The sequence below is a fragment of the Scomber scombrus genome, chromosome 11 (genome assembly GCF_963691925.1).
Source record: "Scomber scombrus chromosome 11, fScoSco1.1, whole genome shotgun sequence".
NCBI classification, from domain to species: Eukaryota; Metazoa; Chordata; class Actinopteri; order Scombriformes; family Scombridae; genus Scomber; species Scomber scombrus.
In genome coordinates this window covers 19,887,976-19,915,464 of record NC_084980.1, presented here as the reverse complement: position 1 = coordinate 19,915,464, position 27,489 = coordinate 19,887,976, and the positions used below count along the sequence as shown (strand labels likewise).

Below are 27,489 nucleotides of genomic sequence, written 5' to 3'. Positions count from 1 at the left end.
AAGCCATCGACAGGCAATCAAATGACACTGACTGTTACCTAAGAAAAATGGCAGACTTCTCTTGGTTTCTCTTGTTGGAAACATTTGGGATAATGTAAGTACACAAATGAAAAAAATATATACTGTAACAGGTCTAGTCATTTTAAGACATTCTAGACATTTTAATGAGGAATAGTTAAATATTATGGCGTTAATGGTTTGGCCATCCAGTATAGTACTGACCTGCTCACTAACTACAGTCTTACCAGACCTCTCAGGATCACTAGTAGTTGTCATCTAACTGCACACAGAATAAGATCCAGGTTTTCAGAGGGAGCGTGCTGCTCTCAGGAATAAACTACGAGATTAACGGAGATCACTACGGTTTCCACTTTTAAAAGAAAACTTGACCAATTTTTTCAAATTTCTTACTAGATTATGTGTGGCCTGACAACTATTTTTGTGATACGAAAACTGATTTGGTCAATGACCTGTGTTAAGGATTAGTTTGTACATGTGCAGGGTCAACTAATCTTGTTTTCTTTTTTTGTTTGTTTGTTTTTGTGTTTTTTTTTTTTGAGATATTGATATCTGTTTGCATCAGCCTTCAGACATCAGTTGATCTAAACATTTAGAAGAATTAACATGCAACTAACAGCAGGCCAGTTTCAGCTACAGCTATTTTATTTATTTGTTCATTTTTTTAAGATTATATTGGGCAGTGAAGAGGCAGACAGGAAACAAGGGTATGGATATGACATGTCACAAGGGTCACAGGCTGCAATTTAGCCTGTGGCATTGTGGTGCTGGGTTTGAAGAAACTCCATAATTAATAATAAATTGTATATGTACATTGACTATTTGATATAAGCGCACAAGATAAATAATGCTAACCCTAATACTACAGTACTGAATTACAGTAAATCTGATTTGAGGTATGGTGAGTACTCTTCGGACAGCCAGAAATGGAGAGTGGCGGGAAGCAAATTGACCTTTTTATTTTTTTTATTTTCCTAAGAAATAACTCAATAAAAGGAACATTTATTTTCTAGTGCCAAATTTAATGTTCATTTCATAATGACACACAATGAGTTTTTGACACGTTTCAAGCAATGAATATCATCTAGTGGGCATAAGCATAACATATAACAAATATATACATTCAATTGTAGATAAAAGAAAAAAATCAAATACAAAACATTCCCATTGAGACATCCTAGAGCCTAAATTGTTGTTCCATGAGGTCAGACATTGCCAACTTCATTGAAACTCATGGTATGTTGTTAAATAACTGAATATGTACTGTATATAGTAAAAAAACAAAAAACAAAACACAAATGAAGCATAAGTGTAATAAATCAGTCTGTGATACAGTAAAATATATGTCCCACTAGATTCTGCTATTATATAAATCACAGAGATATAATAGGTTCAGGATTTTCTTCCTCTGCCTTCTCTATCAGTTTATTGGTGTCAACCACATCAGGCTGGGATCGTTCGCTGCCGAAGTAAAGTGGATTGTCAAAGGTGGGTAAGTGACGAGGATACTTCTTGTAGAGGAAGAATGCAGTGACTATCAGCGTAGACGTGATCACAATGATCAACACAACAATCAAACTTGTATGGGCACGATTGTGACCGCCGTTGTGTCTTTGAGGTTCTGTAAAAAATCAGCAAGTGGATGATCAGTTATCAATGGTTTTTGATAACTGTAATTACTGCATTACATGTATGATTTCTAAAAATATTATTACAATTAAATCATTCAAATATTACACAACTAAGGTGTAGCTTACCAGGTTTTGATCCGTCATCTGTTGGCATCACTGGTGGGAAAAAAGGGACAACTGATAAGAAAACTGATAACTAACCTCCTTAAAAGAATATAAATGTGTAATTTTATCAGCTGTTCCACAACCCCAGGATCCAATCTAAGTTAACCTGGGGAGAATTTATAATCATCTTTCCATCTCTGTGGAGTGATAACCTAAGCCACTTGAAGGCAAATACTGCACATACAGTATTCTGTATTGTTTATATACTTTGCTTGATTTCACATTCCTGTTACTGTAGGTGAAAAAGTGAGGGATTTGTAGCCAAGCATTTGCTGATATCTGGGGGTTGGATATGTAAGCTGGTCATTGGCTGCAAATTAAGTAACATAAGTAACCATGAGTTAACCAGATTCATAAATGTTTTAACATACACTGTAGCAATCTTTTTTTACTACCCAATTTTTTGCTTTAATATTTTAGAAATGTGAAATCTACAAAGCTGGATTTCTGCTGAAGAAACCCAGTGTGTTTGAGATTCTGGTTACTTGACAGTTAAAGTTTGCACATATGCATAGAAAAGATAGATACAGTGAATCACATTGTTATGGAAATAGTTTACAAAGTTTACAAAACAAAACAGATTGCCATGTAGCAATCTGAAAGTGACACAATTTGTTCGGTGTTGTGTACATAGGTTGTGTACAGTAAGGTTCCAAGGGCTGATAATGTTAGAAAACAGATTCTTGAGTATGGCTTCTCTGACAACAGATGAATTTTGAAAGAGCTTCTTGTGTGAGATGTGTTTATAAAAAGATTGAACTCTACATGGATATGATAATATTACCTTTGGGTGTTTCACAGATGTATGCTCTGTCATGCCAACCGCGACCTGAACTCCACTTCCCATCTTCAGATGCAATCTCTCCATAATCCCTTTCAAAGTCGCCTGGACTCCAGTTAATGTAGTCCAAGACTGTGTTATCCAGCCACTTCCATACTCCTGGGGCCGAACAGAATCTCAGTTAGGGATGCCAATGGTTAACATCAGAGAATAATTTTAACTAGTTACACGTCAGTCTATGCCTATGATTGTATAAGCAATTTCTTCAAAGATCTCATCCATGTTTTAAAATTTATTTTTAAAAACTCTACTATGAGTGATAATTTGTGTCACAGTTGTTCCACTAAAACAAGTAATATAATCAATATACAAATATATTTAAACTCAATAGTTTTCCAGCTGGACACAAGATGTCTCCTATTTCACTCTAAAGTCCATTCTCAGTGATGGTGCACTGCAGGCTTCAAGTTTCAACTTGTGAAAGTTGATTATTGAACCAGAATAGGCTTCCAAGCTATTTGTGATGACACAAATCATTCCAATAGGCCCGCCCCTCTAAACTGGGTTTTCATTGAGCTCAGAGAGCCATTCCACTTTCAGCAGATGAATTTGAAAACAGACTTCTAGTGTCAAACTCTGCACAGTGAAGCTGAAACGAAAGGCAACAATAAGCAAAACACATTTTTGATTGGAGGAGGACTTTAAATTAGTCATTAAATAGTTTTTCTTGAAAATTACAAAAAAAAAGTGATCATACCTTTGTGTGTTTTATACAGGCCAATCCAGAACGAGCTATGGCTATCTTTAAGTACTTCCACATTGCTTTTAATGAATGCTTGCTCAGAAGGATCTCCAATGCTGGCCAGCTTTCCACCTTCACAACAAAAAATTGTCATAGGTTGTAATGATTGATAGACACATATTTACTCTGTGCTCTTGGTTCAGGTTTACTGACATCATACTGCGACATCATACACTATTAACCAAACCAAATACAACATTTTGATCACTGGAGAGTCCAGTGTACTCTAGGCATGTGGCTTACCAAATATCGCACAGTTAGCAGCTGCCTGTGGCCATTCAGTTTCTTGTGTGACAAACAAATAACAATGACCCTTGAATGGCAGCCAGGCACTTTCCACAGGCGACTCTTCAGGGCACAATCCTGGGAAGCTGGTTGACTCTGTAGGTGGCACATCTGTGAGAGAAAGAGACAGAGACAGAGACAGAGACAGAGACAGAGACAGAGACAGAGACAGAGACAGAGACAGAGACAGAGAAAAGAGACTCATTACGTAATTTTGACATTAACTCCAGTGAACTTAAAACCTCTATATACTACAATGCTGGATCATAGTCTGGTGGCTCTGATCCAGATCCTAGATGAGTGCTATTTCAAAACTTCTGTGCTATTAAATTTGATATAAACAAAAATAGGGGACTAGAAAAAAATGAATGAACTAAAGCAGTGAGTGTAATACTGATATAGATCATAATATGCTGTCAACTGAAAGCAATGTATTTCCATGCATGAAAACTGAAGGTTAAAATTAATATTTTATTTACTACACTAAATAAACCATTTTAAAATCCATTGGATTATCAGAAAACTGCAGGGTTACAAAGCTGAAAACGGCTTTTTTTCTGAGCTCATGAAAAGTTTGCATTTTGGAGATGGAGGACAGTGAATATTAAACTGTTGCAATATGGCTTCCAACCATCAGTGTCTGTATTAAGTACAATTATGCTTAACAGTTATCAGCAGAAAAGGAAATATGTGGCAGTTTAGAGTTTAGATCTACTGTATTGACAATAATGAAGTTATGTTGTTATTCCTTTCTATTTTCCTGACATTGACAGTTCTCCTGATGGGTTGCTGAACACCTTACCTTCTCTCCAATGAGTTCTTACTTTCAAACTTACTTTGTTTAAGACATTAATGAGCACTGAATGCTTGATGTTTGTCAGCTCAGTCATATAAAGTCACATGAACATGGCTCAGGGCAAATTCATAACAAGCTAATTGCACACAGGGTTTGCCAAATTAGGAGAATCCTGCATTTACAGGATCATCACTTAAATTTACAGAGGTTGACACTTTGCATGACTGAGGAACTGCATCAATTTATGTAAGCCTGCTAACAATCGTACCTGTAGACTGCAAGCACACACTGTTCTTGGTCAGATTGCAAGAAGCAGTCCTCCATTTTCCATCCACATCCATGTACACACAAGGTTGGTCCCTCCTTGGTTCACCTTGTGCCCAAGAGGCAGAGTTCAAGTTCCAGCCATCAATATACCTAAAATAACCATTGGTCTGAAACCAAGGATGGATCAAATGCAGTCATATTAAAATGCATGCAAAGTTCAACATTCAACAAATGTCTTTTTAAAAAGTGTTACTATGCTCAATAGATTAAACAAATGTACACTTGTATGCAACATTCCTGATCAATTATACCTTCCAGTGTAGCTCTGTTAAAAAAATATGGACTGATGCATCATCATATAAAATTTTCAACGATGTGACTCAAAAACAGTCTCTGGTAGCCTGCCTATAAGTGACATCACGTTCTGTCTGCCACTTGTTATGTGTAGCTGGTTGTGCTTTGCACATGTGGGATTCTGAAATGTCCTTAAATTCGGTACCATTAGGCCCATTAGGCTCGTTTCAATTTGAGACCTTGCAGTCGGAATTGTTGTTTGTTTATTCAAAGTCTAAAGACAGTCCAAAGTAGCCTGGGCTATTCAAAGTGTTTTCAGTTTCTTCCATTTTTTGAGGGTCTGAAGTGTATTTCACATTTGAGCTGCCAAAGCTCTGCTGCCTTATACCCTCTCTAACTCTGGTCCTGCGCTTTGCTCAGTGTGCTTTGTGAGAGGGGGAGTGGTATCTCTGACCTTTGCTACCAATCCTTAGCTATTCTTCAACTGTGGTGGCGAATCCTGAATTTTTTAATATCTTAATAGACTGCACTTTTTTTCGTGAAATTAAAGGTATGGTGTGTAAGAATTGTCCAGAATTTTAGTTTAAAACATTCCCAAATTAACTGAATGTGAAGAAATAAGAGTTTTGATGTTTAATGTAGACAAAGCAGGGCAGAATATATCACTTCATTTATCTTTATCTGAAATGGTGTGCGTGCGTGCGTGTGTGTGTGAGGGGGTGAAGGGATGATACACTGCCCCTATTTGTTGGATCAGGTGACCAATTCTTACACATTATTTCTTAACATGACATGATCCATGGATATGTTGGGAAAGTTAATTAATAAGTAACAATTATATAAAATTAGTTTTCGTTTTAGTTGTCTTCCCTGGAACAAGCCCATCTTTTTTTTTGCCAAAGTGATTTTATGATGATGGTTGTAGCTTTGTACCTTCTCTTTGTTAAGTCCAATCCATAGAGGGGCTTTAAGAGTCATAGCCAGTAGTTCGACATAAGCCTGTGTCCAGTCGTTCCGCAGGCTTGCCAAGTTGGCTTTATCACCTTCACAGTGTTTCCTGGCATCATCCCAGGTCAGATTTTGAGTCACAGCCTTGATGCTGTCATTTCCCAGAGATATATAGATGTCAGGAACTGTTGGCTCCGTTTCAGACGGGATACTTGAGTCTGTTGAGAGCAAGAGGAAAGTCAAATGAGAGGTGATTTAAGTTTATTCATTATTACTGGCATCATTATTTTTTTCAAAGGAACTAACTGCAGCATAATTCTTGATGCTTATACATATTCACATATCCCCATGTAAATCAGCAACTTATCATTTTTATACATTGTTTTTTGTTTGGATTAGACAAAACATATATAACTTATTAACTACAGAGCTTTAGAGGTACCAGTTAGTAGATTTGGCCAATTGTTTTCCCTTGTCTTGTCCCAGTCTTGTTTCCAGTCTAAGACAAGCTAACCTGCTTTTGGCTGTAGCCTCATATTTACAAGACAGATGTGAGTGTGAGGTTCTTGGCAAGAAAGCAAGTATATTTCCAAAATGTTTCACTATTGCTTTAACATTGTTTATTTTGACCAGGTGGAATACACCAATTTCTGTTTTGGGGGTACGACATTCTTAACTTAAACAGTATATTGCATTGTTCAGTTTTTGAAGTAGAAAAGGAGGAACTTACCAAGATTCTTAAGACAGACATATCCGTTGCTGGTATTGCAGGGCTTAACTATCCATTTCCCGATACCAAAGTTAGGATTACTGGTCATTGCAACACAGTCTTCCTGGTGAGGTACAGGAAGGATGACATAACCATTTGAAACTAATACTGCTGGTTTAATATTTGCAGTAGTCTTAATTTGATTGATTGATCTGACAACTCAATTTTTGATAATAGTTAACTGTTTTTTCTATGTCATGAAAAAAATGGAGTGATATGTTAATCTAAAATCAATTTTGAAATTGTTACCTCATTCCATCTTTGATAAAAGGTTCCTGGACGCCGTTTCTAAAGAGCAAGATCACATTTTAGAATTTCAAGATATTAACAGAAGTTATATCAAAGCCATTTTCATTTAGTTTTAGGTAAATAGTAATTCACTACCAAACTAAAAAGCAGTATTACACTGGTTGATCAAAATGAGAGTCACTACCTTCAACCACACCCACAGTGCACTGATAACTGTGGACACACCTCTACTTCACTGCAGCAAGATAAGATGTTCAAACTACTGGAGGTCTAAACAAGCAGCTGGTGTTAAGCTGCTTTTAAATGTATCTAATGATTTGCTTCAGTATATTGTGTGTGCTTACAGCATAGCCCCAGTTGGTGTACCGCCTCGGTTTTCCATCAGTCCAGAAAAATCCATCGTTATTTAAGCTACTCAGACCAATCCACAAGTCTTTTGATCCTACTTCAGCCATCTTGGTTATCAAAAATGCTGAAAGTTAGAAGTAGAAAAATAGAAATTAAATAATTTGCATCTCTTTTTTTCCCTTCCAGTTTTGTCAAAAGTTTCCAGCACATTTTCACATTGACAGTACATGCATACAGTTCAAGTTAAAGAAAAAATTGACTACGGCTTAGCTTGACCAAAAAAAAAAAAAAACTTAACTCAAGGTCAATTTATATCTTTTTTCCTGAGATTTGTTTTTCACACTCTTTAAATTGTACAAATGATGTGTATCACCATAAAAATATATGGAAAAACAACAGAACAAACCTTGTACACGCCTTGTGGAAACAGAGGCTAAATTCCCTCCCACGTTAGTGCATTGTTTTCTTGCTTCTTCCCAGGTGGTCACCCTGTTAGTAGTGATACTGTAGCACTATAAATGAGAAAATAAATAATGATTTTTCACTCTCCAATTCTTTAGCTTTCTTTCATTAAGATTTAAGGCCACCCTGTCTAATTTTAATCACATCTGTGTGCCTGTGTCTCTATCAAACTCTGTATTTATTTAACTTCATCTTTGTTGTAGTCCAAAAACTACTGTCTTGTATATTTGAAAGAGCACTACAGTGTACTTGCATCGTGTATGGAATGCATCAAATGAGAAATGAGCTCATAAAAACTATTGATAAATATCATATTTTGGTTATTTCTTTTGATAACCCTCTCTGTATTGTTTTCTCTTTAAAAAGATATTACAATAGATGATATTTTACATTGAGGATTTTCATTACTCACTTAATTGTGATCACTTGTGTTAATTATTTGCATTTTCAAATTAAAAAAAATATAATTCATGTTTTCATATGTGAAATATGATATTTACATGAAATGTCTCAAAACCATGCATGTTTGTGAAATCTATGTTGACACATTTAACATCTTACAGTATTACACTATCTAAAAATCACTTGTCTTGTCATCATTTTTAAGAACCCACAATCTCTATATAGGGCACAGACTGTACTTAATTAAAAGTACAAATTATGATCAGTTGATGCAACATTGCAGTATTCTGTTGTATGTAAACCAATTCCTGTGTTGAACCCCAGTAACCACTGATGGATTTAATTTCAATCAATTTGTGTCAGTCAATACAATATTTACTCTTCTCTGCAGCATTCAGTTTCTGTACTGAACTGAAGGGCAATTTCAGGTCAATGTAGGCATAGGAACATGCATCATTAGACACAGTAAATTTAACATTGTCTGCTTTCACATCTTGTTTTGTAGAAGTCTGCAGCAACAATGTCTGACTGGTTCTCTACAGTAAACATGTCCTGAACATATCATACTACATATCAGGAGAAGCTTAGCAACAATGTTATTGGTCAGCGGCGTGGTGTAGACATACTATAAAATGTCCAGTTTTAGAACATTATGATGTATCTCTGTTTGATGGGATTTTCTTCATGCCTGTCCTTAATAAATGACTGCTAATCTTCAAGTCTACTCCACCGCCTCTGTTTCCTGCCTCATACAGACAGAAAGAGCCTGATGTGGTGCATTAGTCCCTGATCACTAAGATAAGTTTCGTTGGACAACAGCAACTGGTAGGACAGAAACTTGCATTATGGGGGTTTCCCTAAGTAAGAGAAGTAAAAAAGGAAGTAGCCAACTGGAGATGCAGCCTAGGATTACTCTTATATGCATGAATGTTTGGATGCAAAATGTACTAAGCAGTATGAGGTTCAAAGAGGACAGAGGAGGAGGACGATCTGTTAACACATGCCCCTTTAAATTAAACAGTATCTGTTGTAAACAGAGAAAAGTGATGGCATCAGGAGGTATCTATTCCCTGGTGGAATATGGTTTGATTGTGGAGACTCAGTCTGTGTGACTAAACCTTTCAAACCTGGAGTGTATTGATTCACTTAGGATTTGCGCAAAATTAATGACCTTGTGTTACCAGTTATGCCTTTGGTTCATGATACATACTCAATTGTTGCTTCCATATTTGCCAGCTCTAAATTTTACACTGTGTGTAGATTTGAGCTCCCTGTACAACAACTCACAGTATTTGTTTGCCTTCATGTATGAATGAAAACAGAATATATTCACATGAATAATGGGGATTAACTGAGTCCTTAACTGTATATGCTGTGGTGGTAAGGGCTGACCTTGATGTTTTTTTCTTGCCTGGAGGCAGCAGTTTGATTCAGTATGCTAATGATCTCCTTGTGGCTTCTAAGGTGAACTACTTAGGGCAAACTGTTTGATGGAAAGCTGATGTTGTCCTTGGTGAGACTAGAGGCTCTGAGCTCTGTATCTCTCCCTGTTAAAAAGTCACAGGTGATATCATTGCTGGGAATGGGAAATTAGTTAGTGGTTTAAGGACTACTCCGCCTTAGATGCTCTGTTGCAACCCTGCATGGCACCAAAACAGCCAGGCCAGATAGCATGGATTGAGGAAATTATGATTTTAACAGCATCAGGACGACATTATGGCTGCCATACTATGGCCTCCCATTCCCACATACACATACATAGCCTTGAACTGCTGGTGCTGTATTGACACAACTCCATAGCGTTTTCTGTTGCGCAATCTGCTCGTTTCCAGGTCCAGGAGTGACCCCCTGAACCTGGGAGTGAGCCAACTCACTCATTACATCTGAGTGATTTTGTGCTAATCTCAATGCTTACTTAGTTAAAAAAGGTCCATATCAGGTGCTAATAACAACACAAACAGCAGTCAAGGTCCAAGGCAGAGTAGAGAAGATTCACACCAGCAGATTGAAGGCATAACCAGATCTGCCAGATGCTCTCACTGGCGTCACTTATGCCAAATTATTATTTTTTGTCTTTCCAACGAACTGCATCAACAGTTACTGCTTTCTCTTACCACCATGTATCATAACCTCTCTATGGTGGTATGGATTTCATCACCTAGAAATGGGAAGAGAAAGCGGTAACTGTTGACAAACTTCGTTGGAACACCACAAAAAGTCATTTGGCAGAAGTGACACCAGCGAGGCCATCTGGTGGATCCGGACATGCCTTCAGTTTGCTGGTGCGAATACATTCTGCTCTGACCTCGACATTGACTGCTCTTTGTGTTGTTAATATCACCTGATGTGGACCTTTTTACCTAGGTGAGAGGTAAGGAGACTAGAGAGATTGGATCAGTACAAAATCAACCAGATGTAATGAGCTAGTTGGCTCACTACCAGGGGGTCACTCCTGGACCTGGAAATGAACAGATTGCACGACAGACTGCTATTTGTGTTGTTAATAGACCCTGGTAAGGACTTCGGTACGTATAGGTAAGAGGGAAGGGGACTGAAGGTACAACCAGATCTGTAGATGCTTCTTAAGTGCTAGTAACCTCTCCATGGTTGTGAACCTCCAATGTGCACAAAGTACATGGGCAGAAGACATGTGCTTTGTCTTATTTTGATTGTCCATCCCTCAGCTTGCAAACAAAAGGGGCATGTATGGATTTAATTAGCTCATAATCAATTTATGTAACCAATATCGTGATATATTGTACAATATTTACTCTTTTCTGCAACATTCAGGGTTTTTGAGTGCAGATGCTGTAAGTTTAACCTTGTCTGCTTTCACATCCTACTTTCTGTCTGCAGTTTGGTGAAACAATGTTAGCTACAGGAAGTGTGTTATACTATAAAATTCACAAATTTTTAGATATTGTGATGTGTCTCTGATGCTGATGGGATTTTCTCCAGTAACCGTAGTCTATAGATACATGTAAACTCTTTAATATATCAGTGGGTTACGTGGGGGCATTTCTAATATCCAGACCATGTCTACATGACAAAGAATGACTGAATGCTTGAGATCAAACATTTAAAAAGTGGTATATTGTAAGGCTTTGCACTAAAGATGTAAACTTACTACAGTGATTTCTTACCTTTGAGTCAAATTTTTTCCACGTGTATGGGCAGCCACCTTTAGGAGGAACTGTGGGGGCTGCAGTGGTATTGACGGGTGCTGAGGTTCCACGTTTACAAATACTCTTGTACTCATAGCCACAGTTGAAATTACGCCAGAAGCCTATGGGATGAGAGACAATGAGAAACTTTTTACCAACAGCATTTCACATTTTTATTTGGAGCAACACATTAATCATGTCTAGAACATCTTATCTAAAAAATAATACTTCAATTTGGGAGTGCCTAGCATTAGGTTACTCACCCATATAGTAAGTCATAGCAACACAGGTCTTATCAAAGGCATTAGAATCAGGCTGATTCTCATCCCATTTTTGAAATGCCACTGGAGATCCATCCATCCACCTTGAAGCCACATATTTCAGTTGAATCATAATGTGTGATTATATAAATATTTAATGTATTTCCATAACTTGGACAGTAAACCCTTTTTTGCCTGATAAATAATAACTAGAAGGAAAATCAAATTTTGGGATGCCAATAAATGTATCCAGACCAGTCAAAAAATAACCACAAAAAACTAGTTATGAAGTTAGAAGAATGGGTGAGTCAGTGATGAAAGAATGAGGCTGAAGTAAACTAAAAACAACCATAAATGTCCTTGATTTAAATGAACAGAGAAGTTGGTTGCATTATTGACCATCTACCTTGCTAGGATAAAATAAAATAAACATTGTAGTGCCCCTCAAAAGTGCATGCCCAAGCAAGCAAGCATTTTCAGTATACCACTACCTATCCACTCTAAGTATCATTAATGCTTAAAAATGATTATCAGTTGGTTCTGCCCTCCCTAGAATTAATTATTCATTGCATTACAACTACTGTATGCCATTCATTCATACTCACCAAAATGACCCATCAAGATCCACTGAAAGACCAATGTAGTAGGTCTCATAGTTTCTCGATATCTGTATACAAAAAAAACCCACAGAATACACCTACTGTTAAAGACCTGCTATTCTAGTCAGTGAAGTATCTTTCAGTATGTTTCACATTTCAACACGCTGACTAAAAAAATACCTACCTGTTTCCATAAGAAGACATTTTCAGCCTCACTGTTGATCGTCACCAAGTCACTGTGTCTCATTTTACAGAACTGACGAGCATCTTCCATGGGCATTGAGACTCTGTTTATATAATACTGATTCCCTCTCCACTCAAGCCAACCATCTGAAGTGGTATTGTGGTCTGCAAAGGTTTTATAGACATATTGATATTTATGAGTTTTACAGCTTTTATATTACTTCTATACCATAGTAATTATTTTTACAGCTTCTGGTAAAGTGCTAGTGAAAATCAGTTGAGTTTCCCTGAAAATCCCCTGCTGTTGACAGTGAAACTTACTTTTGCCATTATGTAAGCCATGTAATATTGTAAAGCAAAAGGGGAAAATGTAAAGTTTTTTATGTGCTCACACTTTCAATGTAAGTGAAAATCAGTCATTGTTGCATGAGACTGGTGACAGGTTATTCATTATTTAAATTTAAAAAGCTCCTCTTAACTGGCTTATGCAGTAATCATAACGAAGAGAAATTCTGAGATACTAACAGGAGCCATGGAATTGAGTTAAACATGTCATGCGACTAAAGTTATACTCTGTCTAACCAGCTGTACAATGTCATCTTACCCGATGAAGTATTATTTGGAGGTGGACTTGGAGTCACTCCTGTAAGAAAACAGATAAGTGTTGATTTCATGGAGAAAGAAAGTCAGTACAGCAAGCAAATTTGGCATTTTCATCACTCTGTACTCTGCTTGTTGCTTCCTATACTTTGGGATTATTTAGCTCATAGAGGTGAAACATGGTAGTAGCAATTGCAGGATTTAATTGTCACTTTGACCAATCATGCAGAGATATTTTTAGAGACTACAGTATGTATACATAGGGATACAATTCTTACACTCTAATTCTGATTTAAATTTCTGACATGTAGAGGTAGACTACCACTGGAATACTGTTTCATTGTCTGAGCTTTAAATGCATGTAGCAAGTGCAGTGGTCTCTTTAATCCTTTTGGATGGTAACCCATTGTGTGAGTTGGCTCATTTCATTTAATTTCATTTCATTGTCCTTAAGATCTCCCAGTGTTGTGCTTGTGTTTACATAACTGATGATGATCTCTCATCTTTAATGTTTTTTCTTTATGGCACATTTTCTGTCACTTTAACTATTCAAGTTAAATATAATAGATAGATATTTGAATGTGTTAACCCCACAGTGTGCAGGTTTCCAATGGTCTTTCACAGAAATGCAATGCAATTGGTTCCCTAATCTTGTCTAAACTGGCAACTGGCCATATATAATAATAATGCAGATAACATTAGGGACATGGTTTCAGTGTGAATGATGTTATTGCATTTAGTATGAAATATTGCCCCCTGCCTACAATGTTTTTTTGTGCATTTTGTGGAAATTGGAAGCCTTGCTGCATATACTGGAGAATCACTCCACCAATGAAACTGAACAAGAAAGTGTGTATCTCTGAATCAGTTTTTCTTGGATGAAGGTTAAAACTAATTTAATCTGTGAGACAAAAGAAAAGCATTTAGTCCACATTTTCTCAACTATACCTCCGCGAATCTGACATAGCCAGTCATTGTAACTCTCACAGTGCACATCGTTCCAAGAACCACCTTCAGAAGCAATACTCAATTGGAATTCAGCACAAGATTCAGCATTATTAAAATTATTTGGCTCTCCGTCCTGCCAGTGTTGAAAGTTCACCTGTGAACAAAAAAAATCACAAAAATCAATGGGTTTCCATAAAATAGGGAAAAAGATTATAGATTAAATGATTCATGTTATCAAATTAGTTGAAAAAAAAAAAGTAGAACACTGTTAACTAACCGCGGAGCCATCACTCCATACGTAACCAGTGTTTGCGTCAGGGATATGAAGTCCAATCCAGGCTTTTCCATGGCTGCAGTACACACAATTATATAAATAATTAAACAATTAAACCTAAAATCTATAAAATGCTTAAACAAAGGTGTCTTGCCTCATTTTGCAGTATTTCCTTAAAGCTAAAATGCTTAAGTGCCTGCGTGCTATCGCCCTCTAGAGGAAAGATGCAACTAAAGTGATGAGAACCACAGCAAGGAGTAAAGAAACCAGCAATGTAAATGTGATGTTCACTAATGGATCCATGTTGGACTGTAGATACCAGTTTGTAATATGCAAACATGTTGTGAAATGTGTGTTTACCCATGTGTTGAATCTGTTTTGAACAGACTCTATTAACATTGAGTTAAAATAGGTGCTTCTGTCAAAACCAACATGTCTCAATTCCGTAAAAGAGTATGCAGAGCATTTACAGTCATTTATTACCTGTATGTACTGATATTTCAATAGACTTAACTGCCATTATGTGACATTTTTTGTGTACAATCCTTTTGCATTCAAATTGATCTAATTACAATATATTAATAGGTGCCATATTGATTGTTTCACGAATTGTGTATTATTTCCATTGTGTCTAGTGCTGCTACTTTGAATTTAAATGTATTCAGCTCATACCGTCCCACAAATAGCTCATTGGTGTTGTGGATGCTGAGCAGGTCTCCTCCGATGGCCCTACAGTAATCTCTGGCTTCAAACCAGGTCTTCTCATTTGACCGAGGCCCTGTAAAGAACTTGAATAGAAGACAAAAAGTGTAAGTGTGAAGAATAAAGTAGACCAGTGGATTAGGTACGACGGCATATTGGGAAATGCAATGTATTTTCAAAGTCTGGATGCTTAGGATGATATGGTGATTCTGGGCTAAGATAACAAGTATCTCCTTATTGCTAAACCCAACTGAAAAGTACAATTTCATCAGTTTTTCCACGGCAGTGAGGCTTTGCTTGGCAAAATAAAACACCTTTTTTCTGAGTTTTTTTTCCTGTAAATTTGTAAATTTGTAAAAAAAAATCTCGCAAAGTTGCCACTTTACAATATGAGAAATTTTTTTTCTTGGAATTTTACGACTTTAATCTCAGAAATTCCGAGTCCTTAATGGCCCTAATATGCTGTCATAGGGATTACAAGATTTGAGTTTGGGTTTTTTTTGCCCACATTTGTATATCAGTATGAGAACAAAGCTACTATTAATTCTTACAGTGTGTTACACTAATGTAGAAGCAATTGCTAATACACATATTAACAGCCCTGAGTTGGATCAGAACATTGTCTATTTATATTACATTTTGAATTGTGACTCTTAAGTACGTGTAAGGGGATCAAAGTGATAACTGGAACAGATTTGGTATTTAAGCACTCTACAAACAGTCCACATTTGGCATGTTTGCATTATTTTAATTGCTTACAGTAGCATAACTGGTCATGTTTAATAGATCAAATGTATTGTGGCAGGACACTGGGCAGCTCATGTGGCTCTTGTTTGTTGACATTAATAGGTAACATCTTTTAATTGTGTTTTAGCCAGATTTAGCACCTGTGGCTATACCTTAGAGCACATTTTTCTGGTTCCCACTTGAGTCCAGCCCTCTGGACACTTAGGAGGTGTAAGAGTTGGTGGTGCAGGGGTTAAAACGGCCCCTTCTGCCAGGTGCTTGCAGATGTATTTCTCTTTATTGGTGCAGGGCAACACATCCCAGAGTCCAGCAAAAATCCCAGTTGTCATGGCAACACAGCCCTGTTGGTGACCTTGCATTGTCAAGGGAGAAGTTGGTAGAAAGTCAATTGTGAAGTCACTTTCTGACACACCAACAGAACTACAGATGGAGTTAAAACTCCTGTGCATACCTGGCATTTCAGCATTCCAGTGAGTAAATCTCACATTGTCTGTGTTGGTCCACACAAATGCATCAGTGTTTTTCTGGTTTGAGAGCCCCAGCCAGAAATATTTCTCTGGCCTCATTCCCACCAAGCTGATAAGAAATGCATTATCCACCCTGGAAATATTTACACAAGTTTATAGATTTCTTGTTTGATGAAGTTATGTACACATGTTTGTGGTTATATACCCTCTGTTCACATGAACATGACTAATAAAAACACAAAATGTTCTTACCCATTTGAAACATCAGCTAAGATGGAGTCAGAAGTCTTGCAGTCATCTTTGGCTTCATCAAACGTTTTGGCCTCTGTCCCTACAAAGTAGCAGTAGGAGCCATGTCTTTTCCAACCCTGGATTGTGGGAAACCAACTACTGATTAGCACTGAAGAATTGCCCTCCAGCTAAATGTGATATTGGATTTTAATGATGCACCCTGCTTAGCCAGGTGCTCACAAAGGCCAGATATTTTTTCATAGATGAAGAGTTTGATTTGTAAACTTCACTCACAGCTTTGCAACCTATATCCACAACTACTTCATCCCCAGTGCGTTCAGTTTCACTCTGCTTCATACAGATAAAGCCATGTTTCTCATTACACCCACGATCTGCCCAGTTCCCATTCTGCAAGAAAAGTTGACTGTAAAACATTTGCATACAATTATATGAAAACTGATAATAGATACAATCAGGGAGCTACCAATCAATTTCTTCACATATAATATGTGTATGCCTGTAAGAATCGTATGTACACCATTGTATACATGTGGTGCTTCTCACCTCTCCCCTTATGAGAACACAGTCATCTGTATCAGTAGAGGCAGTTGGCTTCCCAAATTCCCAACTGGTGAAGCTGACAGTAGATTGGTCACTCCAGTCAAACAGCCCCTCTCTCATCCTATCGTTCAGTCCAATCCAGAGCTCATCTGTGGATCCTGCAGACATGAACATTGACAAATAAAAAACAGTGGTTATGACATTTCATTAAACTTAACACATTCTTAACAATGGAATTAATTGAGTTATTTGTATCTCTCCATCTGAACATAGGTAAACAAGGACAACTGTAGAGATTTGAAAAAGTTAAATTATATTGAAGCCATTATGGAGAACCATTTTATTAGTTTAGTGGACAAGCTTGTGTATCTGTTTCTTTGGATATATTGTTTATTATCATCTTCACCCTTTTAGAGAAAACTATTTCTGCAGGTCCATAAGTAGATTTTTAAGTGCTTTGAGTGTAATTATAAAAACACTAATTTGTTTCTGTAGGGCAGAAACAAAAATAATGATGAGGCATGCAGTGAACTGGAAAGGAGAACATGACATCTTTATTTCCCCCTGTATTAGTCAGTGAGCTCATTAATTAAAAATGAAAAAGGTTAGATCAAACTTTTTGTTAGACTGGAACTCACGTTGAACACAATGTATAATGTTAACAATTATTTTAAGTCTGTGTCTGTGAATGTATTCTCCCTCCTTATTCAGAATTTCTTGGCTCTCATATCAAACACAAAAAACAGACCAGCACAGTCTCAACTGTTTGACAGGTTGGACTATCTTCAAATCTTTTGCCTTCACTTACCATATCCAAGTTGAGAGATGACAAAGCTTTGATCTTCCACATTTGCAATGCTCGCGAGGTCCCCCCCTTCTTTGCGGCACTCTCGCTGAGCATCAGTCCATGTTTGAAGAGTACGAAGAAGGTGGAAGCAATGGCCATTGTAAGGAATCCAAGGGCTTGAACAAAATCCTTGCTCAACTAATGATGAAAAAAACAAAGATAAAGAGGACTAAATGATTATGTCATTCAGTGAAAGCATCACACCAAGAAATAATACCAGAGGAGAGTAGAACAGAATAGAGTAAAATTGTTTTCTTTACTTTGTGGAGGAGGTGGTTGGGGCCCATCTTTGTAGCAAATGTAGCCTGTTTTCATGGTGCAGGATGAACTTTGCCATGAGTACTGCTCAGCAGCATCAAGAAGTGCACAATTGTGTCCTGGATTAGGAAGTGGATTTCCTAAAACAAGATGATGATTTTACTTGAGACCTTTTCATTTACCAGTGGAGATTTATAGTATATGTTCACAAAAGAGGTCACAATATCATTTCTGTGAATTGCTGTGGTTTCAAATATGAATAAAATGTTTAATAAGATATCTTTTTTTTTTTTTTTTTTTTTTTTTTAAATATAAAAATAATTTCATGTAAAATAAAAATGAGTTAAAATATAAACGTTTTAAGGACATAATAAGTAGATGAACATAAGAATGTAACAGAAAAGTTTGGGTTCATGGGTTTGTCATAAAACCTGCAGTAATGGATTTTGGACACTTGAGGGCAGTGGAAGCAAAAATCAACACTAGCACATCATACTGATATGGATTGTTACCAAACAGTTGCTAATTTATAACTCCAGCAGATATGAAGCAATATTAGCATTCATTTAGACTCATGTTGCTGGCCACCTGGCAAATATAAGTCCAATGTTCAGTATCCTTTGAGCTCTGTTTTTGGTCTCCACCATCTCCTGAGGTAAATATACTGCTCTTGAGCTGCTGAATGCTATGAATGCTGAACCACTATGTTCACGCACTGATTGCTAACTGTTGGCCGTTTGGTGCTGAACAGGTAGCATATAGTGGGTTTATCATCAATGCAGATGAGAGCTGTGAGTGTGAACTGAAAAGTTGTGGCCTGTGAAACCAAAACAATGAGCTGAACAATGCAACAAAGCTCCACAGAGCCGAGGTGAACTGCGAAGCTGGGTGATAACTCTTTGCGGGTCCCTCACTTAAACTGACCCCTTTCACATACAAGTAGCCATTGTAATAGATTATTTGACTAACACAGAGTATTGTTGTTTGTTATTTGCCAGTAGACTGTACAACTCAGTGGTTTATTGGGTTATTGCTTGAGGGGACTGTAACAGAGTTGTCTGAGTTGTTACAGGAGCGGAGACTTACCACTGCCCCATCTCAGGTAACGGAAGGGCTTCCCATCAGACCACTGCCAGCCATGTTCAGGATTCAGGACCAGCCCAATCCAAAGTTTTTGGATCGCTGATCCCATTAGTACTGCAACGTTCATTTGTGTTTGTGTTTGAGAGAGACAAAGAAGGAAAAGGACAGAGTAAAGACACCGTTCCTCTTTTTACACACTGTTCCTCTTTTTCATTGCTTAATAACAAGTCCACAAAAAGACTGAAATCACATTAAAACAAACACAGAGATATTAACCAAATAAAGCAAATCACAAGAGAAGCAGTATACTGTAAGTATAAATCTTAGAATATTTACTGTAAATATTAAGCATGCCCGTGATTGGTTTTGTGAATTTACAGAGAAAAGAGTTTAGAAATCTGTTATTATCATACTGTTATAGCTGAATTTATCGAAACATTTATCAGTGTATTTAATAATGTGTGACAAAGTGATAGGCTACTGTATAAATTGAGGATGATTGGCAGGAAACTACAGGCCTGGAAAGGCCTTTGCATCTGCAACCAAAGTACAGAAGCTCATATCACTCCTGAACCAAATGCATTACACAATCTGTCTTCTGTGCTCACAGTGTCACAATGATCTTTGGACTCACTAGTGAGGGAAATGGTGGGTTGATCTTAAGGTTTTTGAAGTCAAATGCTTGAAATAACTGATATCTTGTAACATTGACAGGTCATTTATTCTAAAACCCTTGGATGTTCTTACATTACATCCTGATCAAATATCAATTTGACAGTAATGTAAAGTAATGCAGGCAAAAAGTAAATCATTATTTAAATATTATTTTAGCTGTTTCAAATGCAAATAAACTTTTTTTTTATAAGTTAAGACAGTGCAGTAATATACCTTATGTGATTTCTAGAAAACTCTTGAAACCAATGTAATTAAGAAATTCTTATTGGCTTCTGCATCAACAAACCATAGTTTCTATCCATTTCACTACCAGCAAATATCCACTGGGTGGCATCTTACCTGTGACATAAGCCTGCTCGTGGTCATTGGTGATGCTGAGCAGGGAGGCTGCCTGCTGTTTGCAACTGGCTTCAGCCTGGGGCCAAGTCAGAACTGACTGTGAGTTCACCTGGTAATAAGTTCCTGTTACAATGTTTTTCTTCCAGTGGTCTGCGGCTGAACATTGATAAAGAAATATGGAAAACTAAATTATTAAGCCATTGAAATATCAAATGTATTACAGTAAACTAGAGCTGTGCTTAAATGATTTCAAATCAGGATAATAGCTTCCAGTTTAATGTGTCCTGAATACAAATTAATCTGACTGAAGATACACCTAGTGCTTACACTTAAAAGATAATGTAATTCATTTAAAGATGCATCCTGCTCACTGTAATGACATTCAAATCTTAAATGCAGGACTTACAAGTAGTCGGGCAGTATCCCCACTGCTCATGTTCAAATTTAGTTTCAACTGCACACCAAGGACGCTTCACAGAGGAGTCGAACGTAGTGCAGTCCCCAAACCACCGGTCTTTGTACAGGAATGGAAACATGCAGATCTTGCCAAATGCATTTCCACTAATGGTAAAATGTTCTAAAAGAGAAGGAAAGAGGTTGATTAAATGAAATCTATTTTATGATTCTGTATAAAAATATTTTGTTTTGCAAAATTTTTAGGATAAGCCTAAATATATATTTGTATCCTTCCTTCACTGCCGATTTAAGCCAGCATGCAGAGTCAGCAGAGGCGGAATTAAATGCATCTAACTTCAGAATCACAATTCACCTGATATTTTAGAGTTAAGCGTTTTGTGACTAGGCAACTGATCATAAGTAATCAGCCTCCCCATCATCAAGGTGGGAGTAGCCAAACCATGTCTTATGTGAGCCAATCTAAAGGAAGAGTCCCCTCAATGCAGCCAAAGTAATTTAGTCCTGTATAGATTTCCAATTGTTACTCTTGAGGTAACTGACTGGCAAATGCTTTTCAAAACAGAGTTTTTCATACTGTACCTCTGAATGTTCTCGTGCAAGCACCGCTGGATGTCCCTGTAATTGTGAGGTGGTTATTGGGACTTATTGTTTTGGAGAGGGCAACTGTTTCATCAGCTTTCATTTCAATGTAGAGCTGTTGGCCTTTTAGGGCAAGCAGTGTTTCATTCTTGCATTCCCACTTTTGAAGTTCACTCTTGTCGTCACAATCATAGAGGCTCACTTCACTGCCCACAGTTTTGCCCTGCGCTCCAAGGCACTTTCTGGTGGAGATAACAAAAAGCCGATCACCGGTCGTCCAGCGCACGTCAAGGCAGCGAGTTGATTTTTTCAGCAGACAAAAACCAGTGGCTTTGTTAGTGAGGGAGAATGGTGAATCTGCACAGAGATACAGAGATGTGTAAAACATCTGTTTAAAAATCTGATCTCTAAATTATAATCATTATATTTTAATAGCCTGTCACATACATAAGTGTATTTCTAATGTTCATAAAAAAGTTAACTTGAATATCAAATCTTTCATGGTATGTCCATTTTATGGGCAAAAGTCTTTTCTTCTTTTCACAGTCAGAGTTTATGCTCTAACCAATGTGTCTGTAAGACTTTGTGGTGTGCAAGAAGTTTGCAGTAATCTTTGTTTTTGTTTTTTTAAAACTACACCTCCTCTCTCTTCACTTTGCTCGCTCTTCAACTTTGAGAGATTAGAGATGTACACAGCATCCTTGAAATGCAGTCTGTTGTCTACACTTGTGTTAGTTTTTTGTTAAGCCCATACTTGCACTTTTTAAAGCAATTATTTATAAGACCTGTAACAATAACATATTAATTATTCACAAAATCATTAATTTTGACTACCATCCTTTAGTGAAGCTTAGATTATAAATCTCTTCCAGTATCCTTACATCAGTACCGAGACATGTTGACACTCAAACCTGCAATAAAGGGCACAATGGAAAAAAGGCCCTACATACAAAATAAGTCAGATAAGAAAGCTTGAGGGCATACTGTACCATTTGTTGCTGAGCATTGAGATGTTTGGATGAAGAGCACAAAGGCTGCTAGAGCTATCCGTGTGATCATCATTCTTATGATAAGTCTCAGAGCAGCAGACATTGTCCATGCATTGCAAGCAGAGAACTTATGAGTGTGACCATGAAAAGGATGGTATCTTAATAGAGATGCCACGGTCAGGTTTTTTTTTTCTTCTTCTTTCTTTTCATTGAGAAAGTGTCATGTTTCAGATTGGCACATTTCAACATTTTGCTACTGGTGAAAAAAAAGGGGAGGGGAGGGGGGTTGGGAGGGAAGTAGAGGTAACAGACACAAACACACACGCTTTCTTGCTTGCATGGATGTCACTCTCCAGAAATGGCAAAATGTTGCCCCATCCACTTCCTCTCCTGAAAAAAAATGATGTCTAAGAGATTTATGTCAAACATGACTCATCAGACTTCAGTCCAGCATCCTTACTGACTTTTGATATGTTACTGAAATCTGTAAGTGCAAGTGCAGGGCAGTGCGCTCAAAGTCTACAATGCTGAAGTTTTAACTGTGTCCAAAATCATTCACTGTTTATTGTGTAATGCTCAGCATTTACTCCCAACCATTTTAATTTCTTCTACAATTGTTTTACAGTTAACCTCTACACAATATAGTTCACTCAAATCCCCATGGTGAAAAGTATAGTGTACTGAATGTTCATTACTTTCTGTTAACAATTCCACAGTGCAGTGCTCCACATTTGAAATCTAAATTTGCAGCTCAGTCACAGCCTTCTCCTGAATTTGTTAAACTGTAAAAACATTGTAAGTGTAAAGCACTTAATCAAGAAATAAACAATGAAAGAGCTGTTAGAACACATGTATAGGCACATAGTGGCTCACACTGTCTTTGTAATGATGGCCTGTTTATGTGGATTTGTTTTCACAAATATTCAATCCTGTTAACTGCAAACCTTAGGCCATATTTGCAGCCCTTGTTATCCTTCTAGAGACTCTTCAATGCTCTTGACTGAGATTTCTCCCATCCCAGGCTATCAGTCAGTTTAATGTTATTGTGTAATCTAGATTTTTAAAGACTGTCAAGTCGGTGCTATCAATGACTGTTGTTTTCCCACAAAGAATAAAAGTTAGGGGGGAGTTTAAAACCTGGAAGCTGCTTTTCAGACTTCCCGTGGCTGAGCCAGCTGACTTCCTGTTGGTGCCCCTCACACATCAATGGCATAAAATTGTTAACTGACACAGCTCTAAAAGAAAGTAACTTCAGAGTGTTTGGGAAAAAGTAATTAACAATTTTACATATGACTCTTTTGTAATGATTGTGTAAGGAAAAAAATATTTATGGGCCTGTGTCCTTTACTTGATTCCGCTAATATTGTGTCTTGCCCCCAAATAACAATCAAGCAACCACCGATAAGCACCTTGCAACACACTGCTGACTCCTTCAGAAGTGACCACAAACACTTTACTATCCTCCAGGCAGCAACTTTGAAGTTATGAGTCAGCAATCAACCAAGATTTTCTTTCAAAATGCTATGATAAAAGAAAGGAGTCATACACAATTACTCATGAGCTTATTAGACCAGTGTGGTATTTCATTGTTGCTGATAAAGAGAACATTTTGTGCATCCTGAGTGTAGCAACACAATATCCTGTTTTGGGGACGATGCATTCAGATGTTGAGGTTTGCTCTCCAACTCTTCCTTAACATCTATCATAGCATTTTGTATTTTCACTTCCTCTTTGGTTATTCTCCCTTAAGGCTTGCAGGATTGCACTGAATTATGAAGCTCTGTTACTTCAGTGTATTACACCAATGATTTTTAGAATTGTGATTTCTGAATGGCTTTGTTTCAAGTCATTGTTATGTAAAAGCATGTCAAGCATCACTCTCAATTTGATTTATAAAACAATACAAAAAAACAGCAATTTACCTAAGAAACCACAGATGTGATCCACTGCAAAAGCTGCATTTCTAGTTGTCGTTGCAGCAAGCTCACTATTATCATTATTGGAGCCTGCTGTGAAAACCTCAGGTGAGGAAAACTGGAGTAATGCAACTGACACCCAAAAACTACAATGCACAATAGATCAGCACATGTTAAACAAAAACCAAAACCAAAAATTAATGATCACAACAGGAAAAACTGTAAAAAGTACGCAAACCAAAATGGGCCAAGCTACCAATAAGCCAAAATTTACCACAGTTAATCAGCTTTACAAAATGGTTCATCTGGGATTAACAGACTTTCCCACCAATGTCTTACAACCCAGTGTAAATCTGGACAAAACAGGAAGACTAAAATGAGAACTTACTTTACGTAACTGATTGAGAGCTAAAGCTAAAGACAAACCCAGTGCAACCACGTGAAACAGATTCACTCTGACCATTGACTCCGTTCTCCAGGTCCAAGCAGTGCACTCCAAATCCTGATCAGCACAGTGCCAAATTTAAAGGTTACGTGTGATTTGTTTTTCCATTTTATGTCGGTGCACAAAATGACGTGCTGCCTCTGCCGACTTGAATTGATGGTTAAAGAGAGGGTTGTCACAAAGATGTGATCCCAAAAAAGAAAATGGTTTGGTCGGGAAAAAGAAACAAAATTTAATGATCAGAATGGTAGAATTTCTGTCAGACTATTGTGCAATTTTGATTGTTCCCTGATTTTATTCCTAGTGATATAAACCTGTGCTCTGGCATTTTGATAGTGTGCTGTTTGTGAAATGATGTTGGCCAGACACCTGCTGTGATACTGTGATAGGAAAGATTATTGTATGGATAGCAACCTTATGTGTCCCATAAGCTTCATAAACACATTCAACCAAATGTGACTATATTATTGTATGCACAAGTATGTTATATATTACCATAGGCATATGCTAGCAACACTATACTGTATAGCTAGCTACACCACGTCTAACCAATTCAGCAATTTGTCCTCATCCTGAACTTTGTACCTTCGTTAGCATCTATTGCTCTCTGACTGAAGATTTGACTTACAGTGCACATGGTGGACTAGACTGATGATGCAAGACTTAAAAGACTAGTTTTTGTGATTTCTTGCTAATAAGATGGACATAACACAGAGCAGGCTAGATCCTGATTCATGATTCAGTACCTCCACCTCAGATTGACTTTATGATTATTTCCACCACTGTTTTGCAGAGTACATGCTGACCTCAGGTCCTTAAACTAGATCATGGAGTTCCTGGACTGTTTATCTCGCAGCTGGAAAGTCAGATAAGATACAGTAAAACAAATGTCCATTCATCACAGAGTAAAACTATATATCTATCAAAGAAATTAGATGTCACCCACTTTAATTTAAGAGAGTATTTTGTGGTAAATCACTTTACAGTTTGTATCAGTGCCTGTATGTTCAACAGGAGACTACACAATTCTGGGACTATACTAACATTTTGAACATTTATATGACATCAGTTCTTGTAATGTAGCGCTCTGATTTGCTGAGGTAAAAAGAGTGAAGTGTGAACTGAGAGCTATAAAGACAAGCAACGGAAATGTAATGCAGGTTGATGAGTACATGCTGGACTTTACGCCTGCATTTGCAGATAAGAACTTGTTTCCCTATCTCATTTGTTGTAATAAAAGTTGCCCTTCAATAATACAGGCACAAACTGCTAATCAGAGGTTTAACTGGGGGTAGCTTTCATCTTTAAAAGTCTTACCTTTTTTCTTTGGATTCCTTGCCTTGTGGCATGTTTCTCCAAGTATGAAGCAGTTATTTGTTTTTCTGTCCGGTAAGGATCATTTCTGTATCTCTACTTATCTTTAAGGTGATTTATTTCATGTTAAATATTAGTTAAATAAGGAGCAGAAAGATGTGGGAGAGATTGGTCACTAATGTGAACTGCATACTGACAAGTCGTGGGATGTCAGTGGTGTTTGTGTATGATTGTTGAATGCTAATGCTGTGAATAACTCTTGAGATATTTTAACAGTGACAAAAGGAAGAAAGCCATAGTGTAATTCAAAGATATTGTCACATTTTTCCCTCTGGTTCCACTCTTGTTTATCTCCTTTTAATAAAGCTTTCTTTGCAGTCTTGTTGGTCATCGTGTCCTCATGTCCTGACGGGCAGTTTAATTGTACATCTGGAGAATGTGTCCCTGCTGGATTCATCTGTAATTTTAAGAATGATTGTGAGGATGGCTCAGATGAGGAGTTTTGTGGTAGGTTGGCGTTTCTGCAAAATGTTTTTCCCTGAATTCTAATTGTACTCAGAATCAGATCCTTATCAGTTTTGCATTTAAAATATAGTATTTGAGAACATGTACATACATGGCACATGTGCCTTTTAAACACACAGGCCAGAGAGAAATACAACAAATATACATGGATAAGTCATATTTTAATACTTTCTCATTCCATTTTTTTCAATGTCCCCCTTTCTGGTTTAAGGGTCATGTGACTTTGAGCATCACTCCTGTGGTTGGAATGACATCAGTAACATCCGATACCGCTGGATACGGCAGATGGCAAATATCACCTTAATACCAGGACGAGACCATACCACAAATACCTCTTGGGGTAAATGTGAACTTGTTGTTGATAATTGATTTTAAACTGATTCGGTGACGTTTTAAATCTTTGACCAAATGGGTTATTCACTTACAAGATCTTTGCATCTTTTTCTGCTTGACACAGGACATGTCATGCATATAGATAGTAAACAAGATGGTGACTTTTCCACGGCTATTTTGGAGTATTCTGTTGATAAAATGGCAGCTCTGGGATGCCAGATCAGGTACAAGAACCTTATATCCAGGCTTTTCAAAGATATGTGCTTCAACATTTTAATTTTAATTTTTTTCTTATACATTACACTGTCACTGTAGCGCTTGCCTTGTTTAGTCATTTAACTGGGAATATATTTCAGCTTCTGGTACCATATTTATGATGACAGCCCCAATCTATCATCATCATCCCTGAAAGTAACAATGGTTAGAGGCACAACTGACACAGATTTACTGGAGATTGTTGATCCAAAGACAGATGATTGGGAAACTGCCACAGCCTTCATTGGTAATCAACCAGGAGAATACAAGGTTAGTAAAATATCATGTACACTTTTAAGCTGTACACAGCCATGGTAATCTAACTTTATTCACATAAAGGAGGAAGTTAGCACCAATTGGTTAAAGGGGGCCCCAGTGAAAGGGACCCTGGGCGCCAAGCCCTAAATTTTATTGTATCTTTATCTGGCCTGTTTCCTGTGCTCATTTCCCCCTGGGCAAATCAATAAATTGTTACCATATCTTTTTATTATCATACTTCATATTATATTTGCTTCTTCCTCTGTTGTTCATCCTTGATACATTTCTGTTGCCATAAACTAA

General features: G+C 37.3%; 1 protein-coding gene across 2 annotated transcripts; it reads right to left on the bottom strand.

The window, feature by feature from the left end:
* Positions 1-1,025: 1,025 nt before the first annotated feature.
* LOC133990658 (macrophage mannose receptor 1-like) lies at positions 1,026-22,258 on the bottom strand. 2 transcript variants are annotated; one of them, XM_062429045.1, is made up of 31 exons: positions 22,141-22,258; positions 21,152-21,508; positions 20,562-20,732; positions 20,156-20,311; positions 19,145-19,255; positions 18,061-18,198; positions 17,762-17,938; positions 16,957-17,111; positions 16,687-16,800; positions 16,414-16,529; positions 16,146-16,294; positions 15,847-16,046; positions 14,918-15,033; positions 14,249-14,321; positions 13,972-14,125; positions 13,028-13,066; positions 12,425-12,588; positions 12,247-12,308; positions 11,645-11,745; positions 11,361-11,503; positions 7,760-7,865; positions 7,350-7,477; positions 7,006-7,044; positions 6,718-6,820; positions 5,973-6,205; positions 4,747-4,912; positions 3,641-3,793; positions 3,353-3,469; positions 2,599-2,754; positions 1,776-1,805; positions 1,026-1,639 (listed from the first exon to the last, which is right to left on the bottom strand). In XM_062429045.1, the coding sequence occupies exons 1-31, from the start codon at positions 22,241-22,243 to the stop codon at positions 1,392-1,394; spliced, it is 4,278 nt and encodes a 1,425-aa protein (XP_062285029.1). In that variant the 5' UTR covers positions 22,244-22,258; the 3' UTR covers positions 1,026-1,391. The 2 variants fall into 2 exon arrangements, with proteins under 2 accessions (XP_062285029.1, XP_062285028.1); XM_062429044.1 differs by lacking the exons at positions 1,026-1,639; positions 1,776-1,805 and having other exon boundaries at positions 2,689-3,244; positions 22,141-22,242.
* Between the last annotated feature and the right edge of the window lie 5,231 nt (positions 22,259-27,489).

Coding starts and splice junctions, on each gene's coding strand:
- LOC133990658 (XM_062429045.1), bottom strand. CDS start 22,243: ATGTCTGCTGCTCTGAGACTTATCATAAGAATGATGATCACACGGATA. Junction 16,295..16,413: donor TTAGCTGATGTTTCAAATGG/GTAAGAACATTT, acceptor AAATATTTCCAG/GGTGGATAATGCATTTCTTA. Junction 1,640..1,775: donor AGATGACGGATCAAAACCTG/GTAAGCTACACC, acceptor GATTTTTTACAG/AACCTCAAAGACACAACGGC.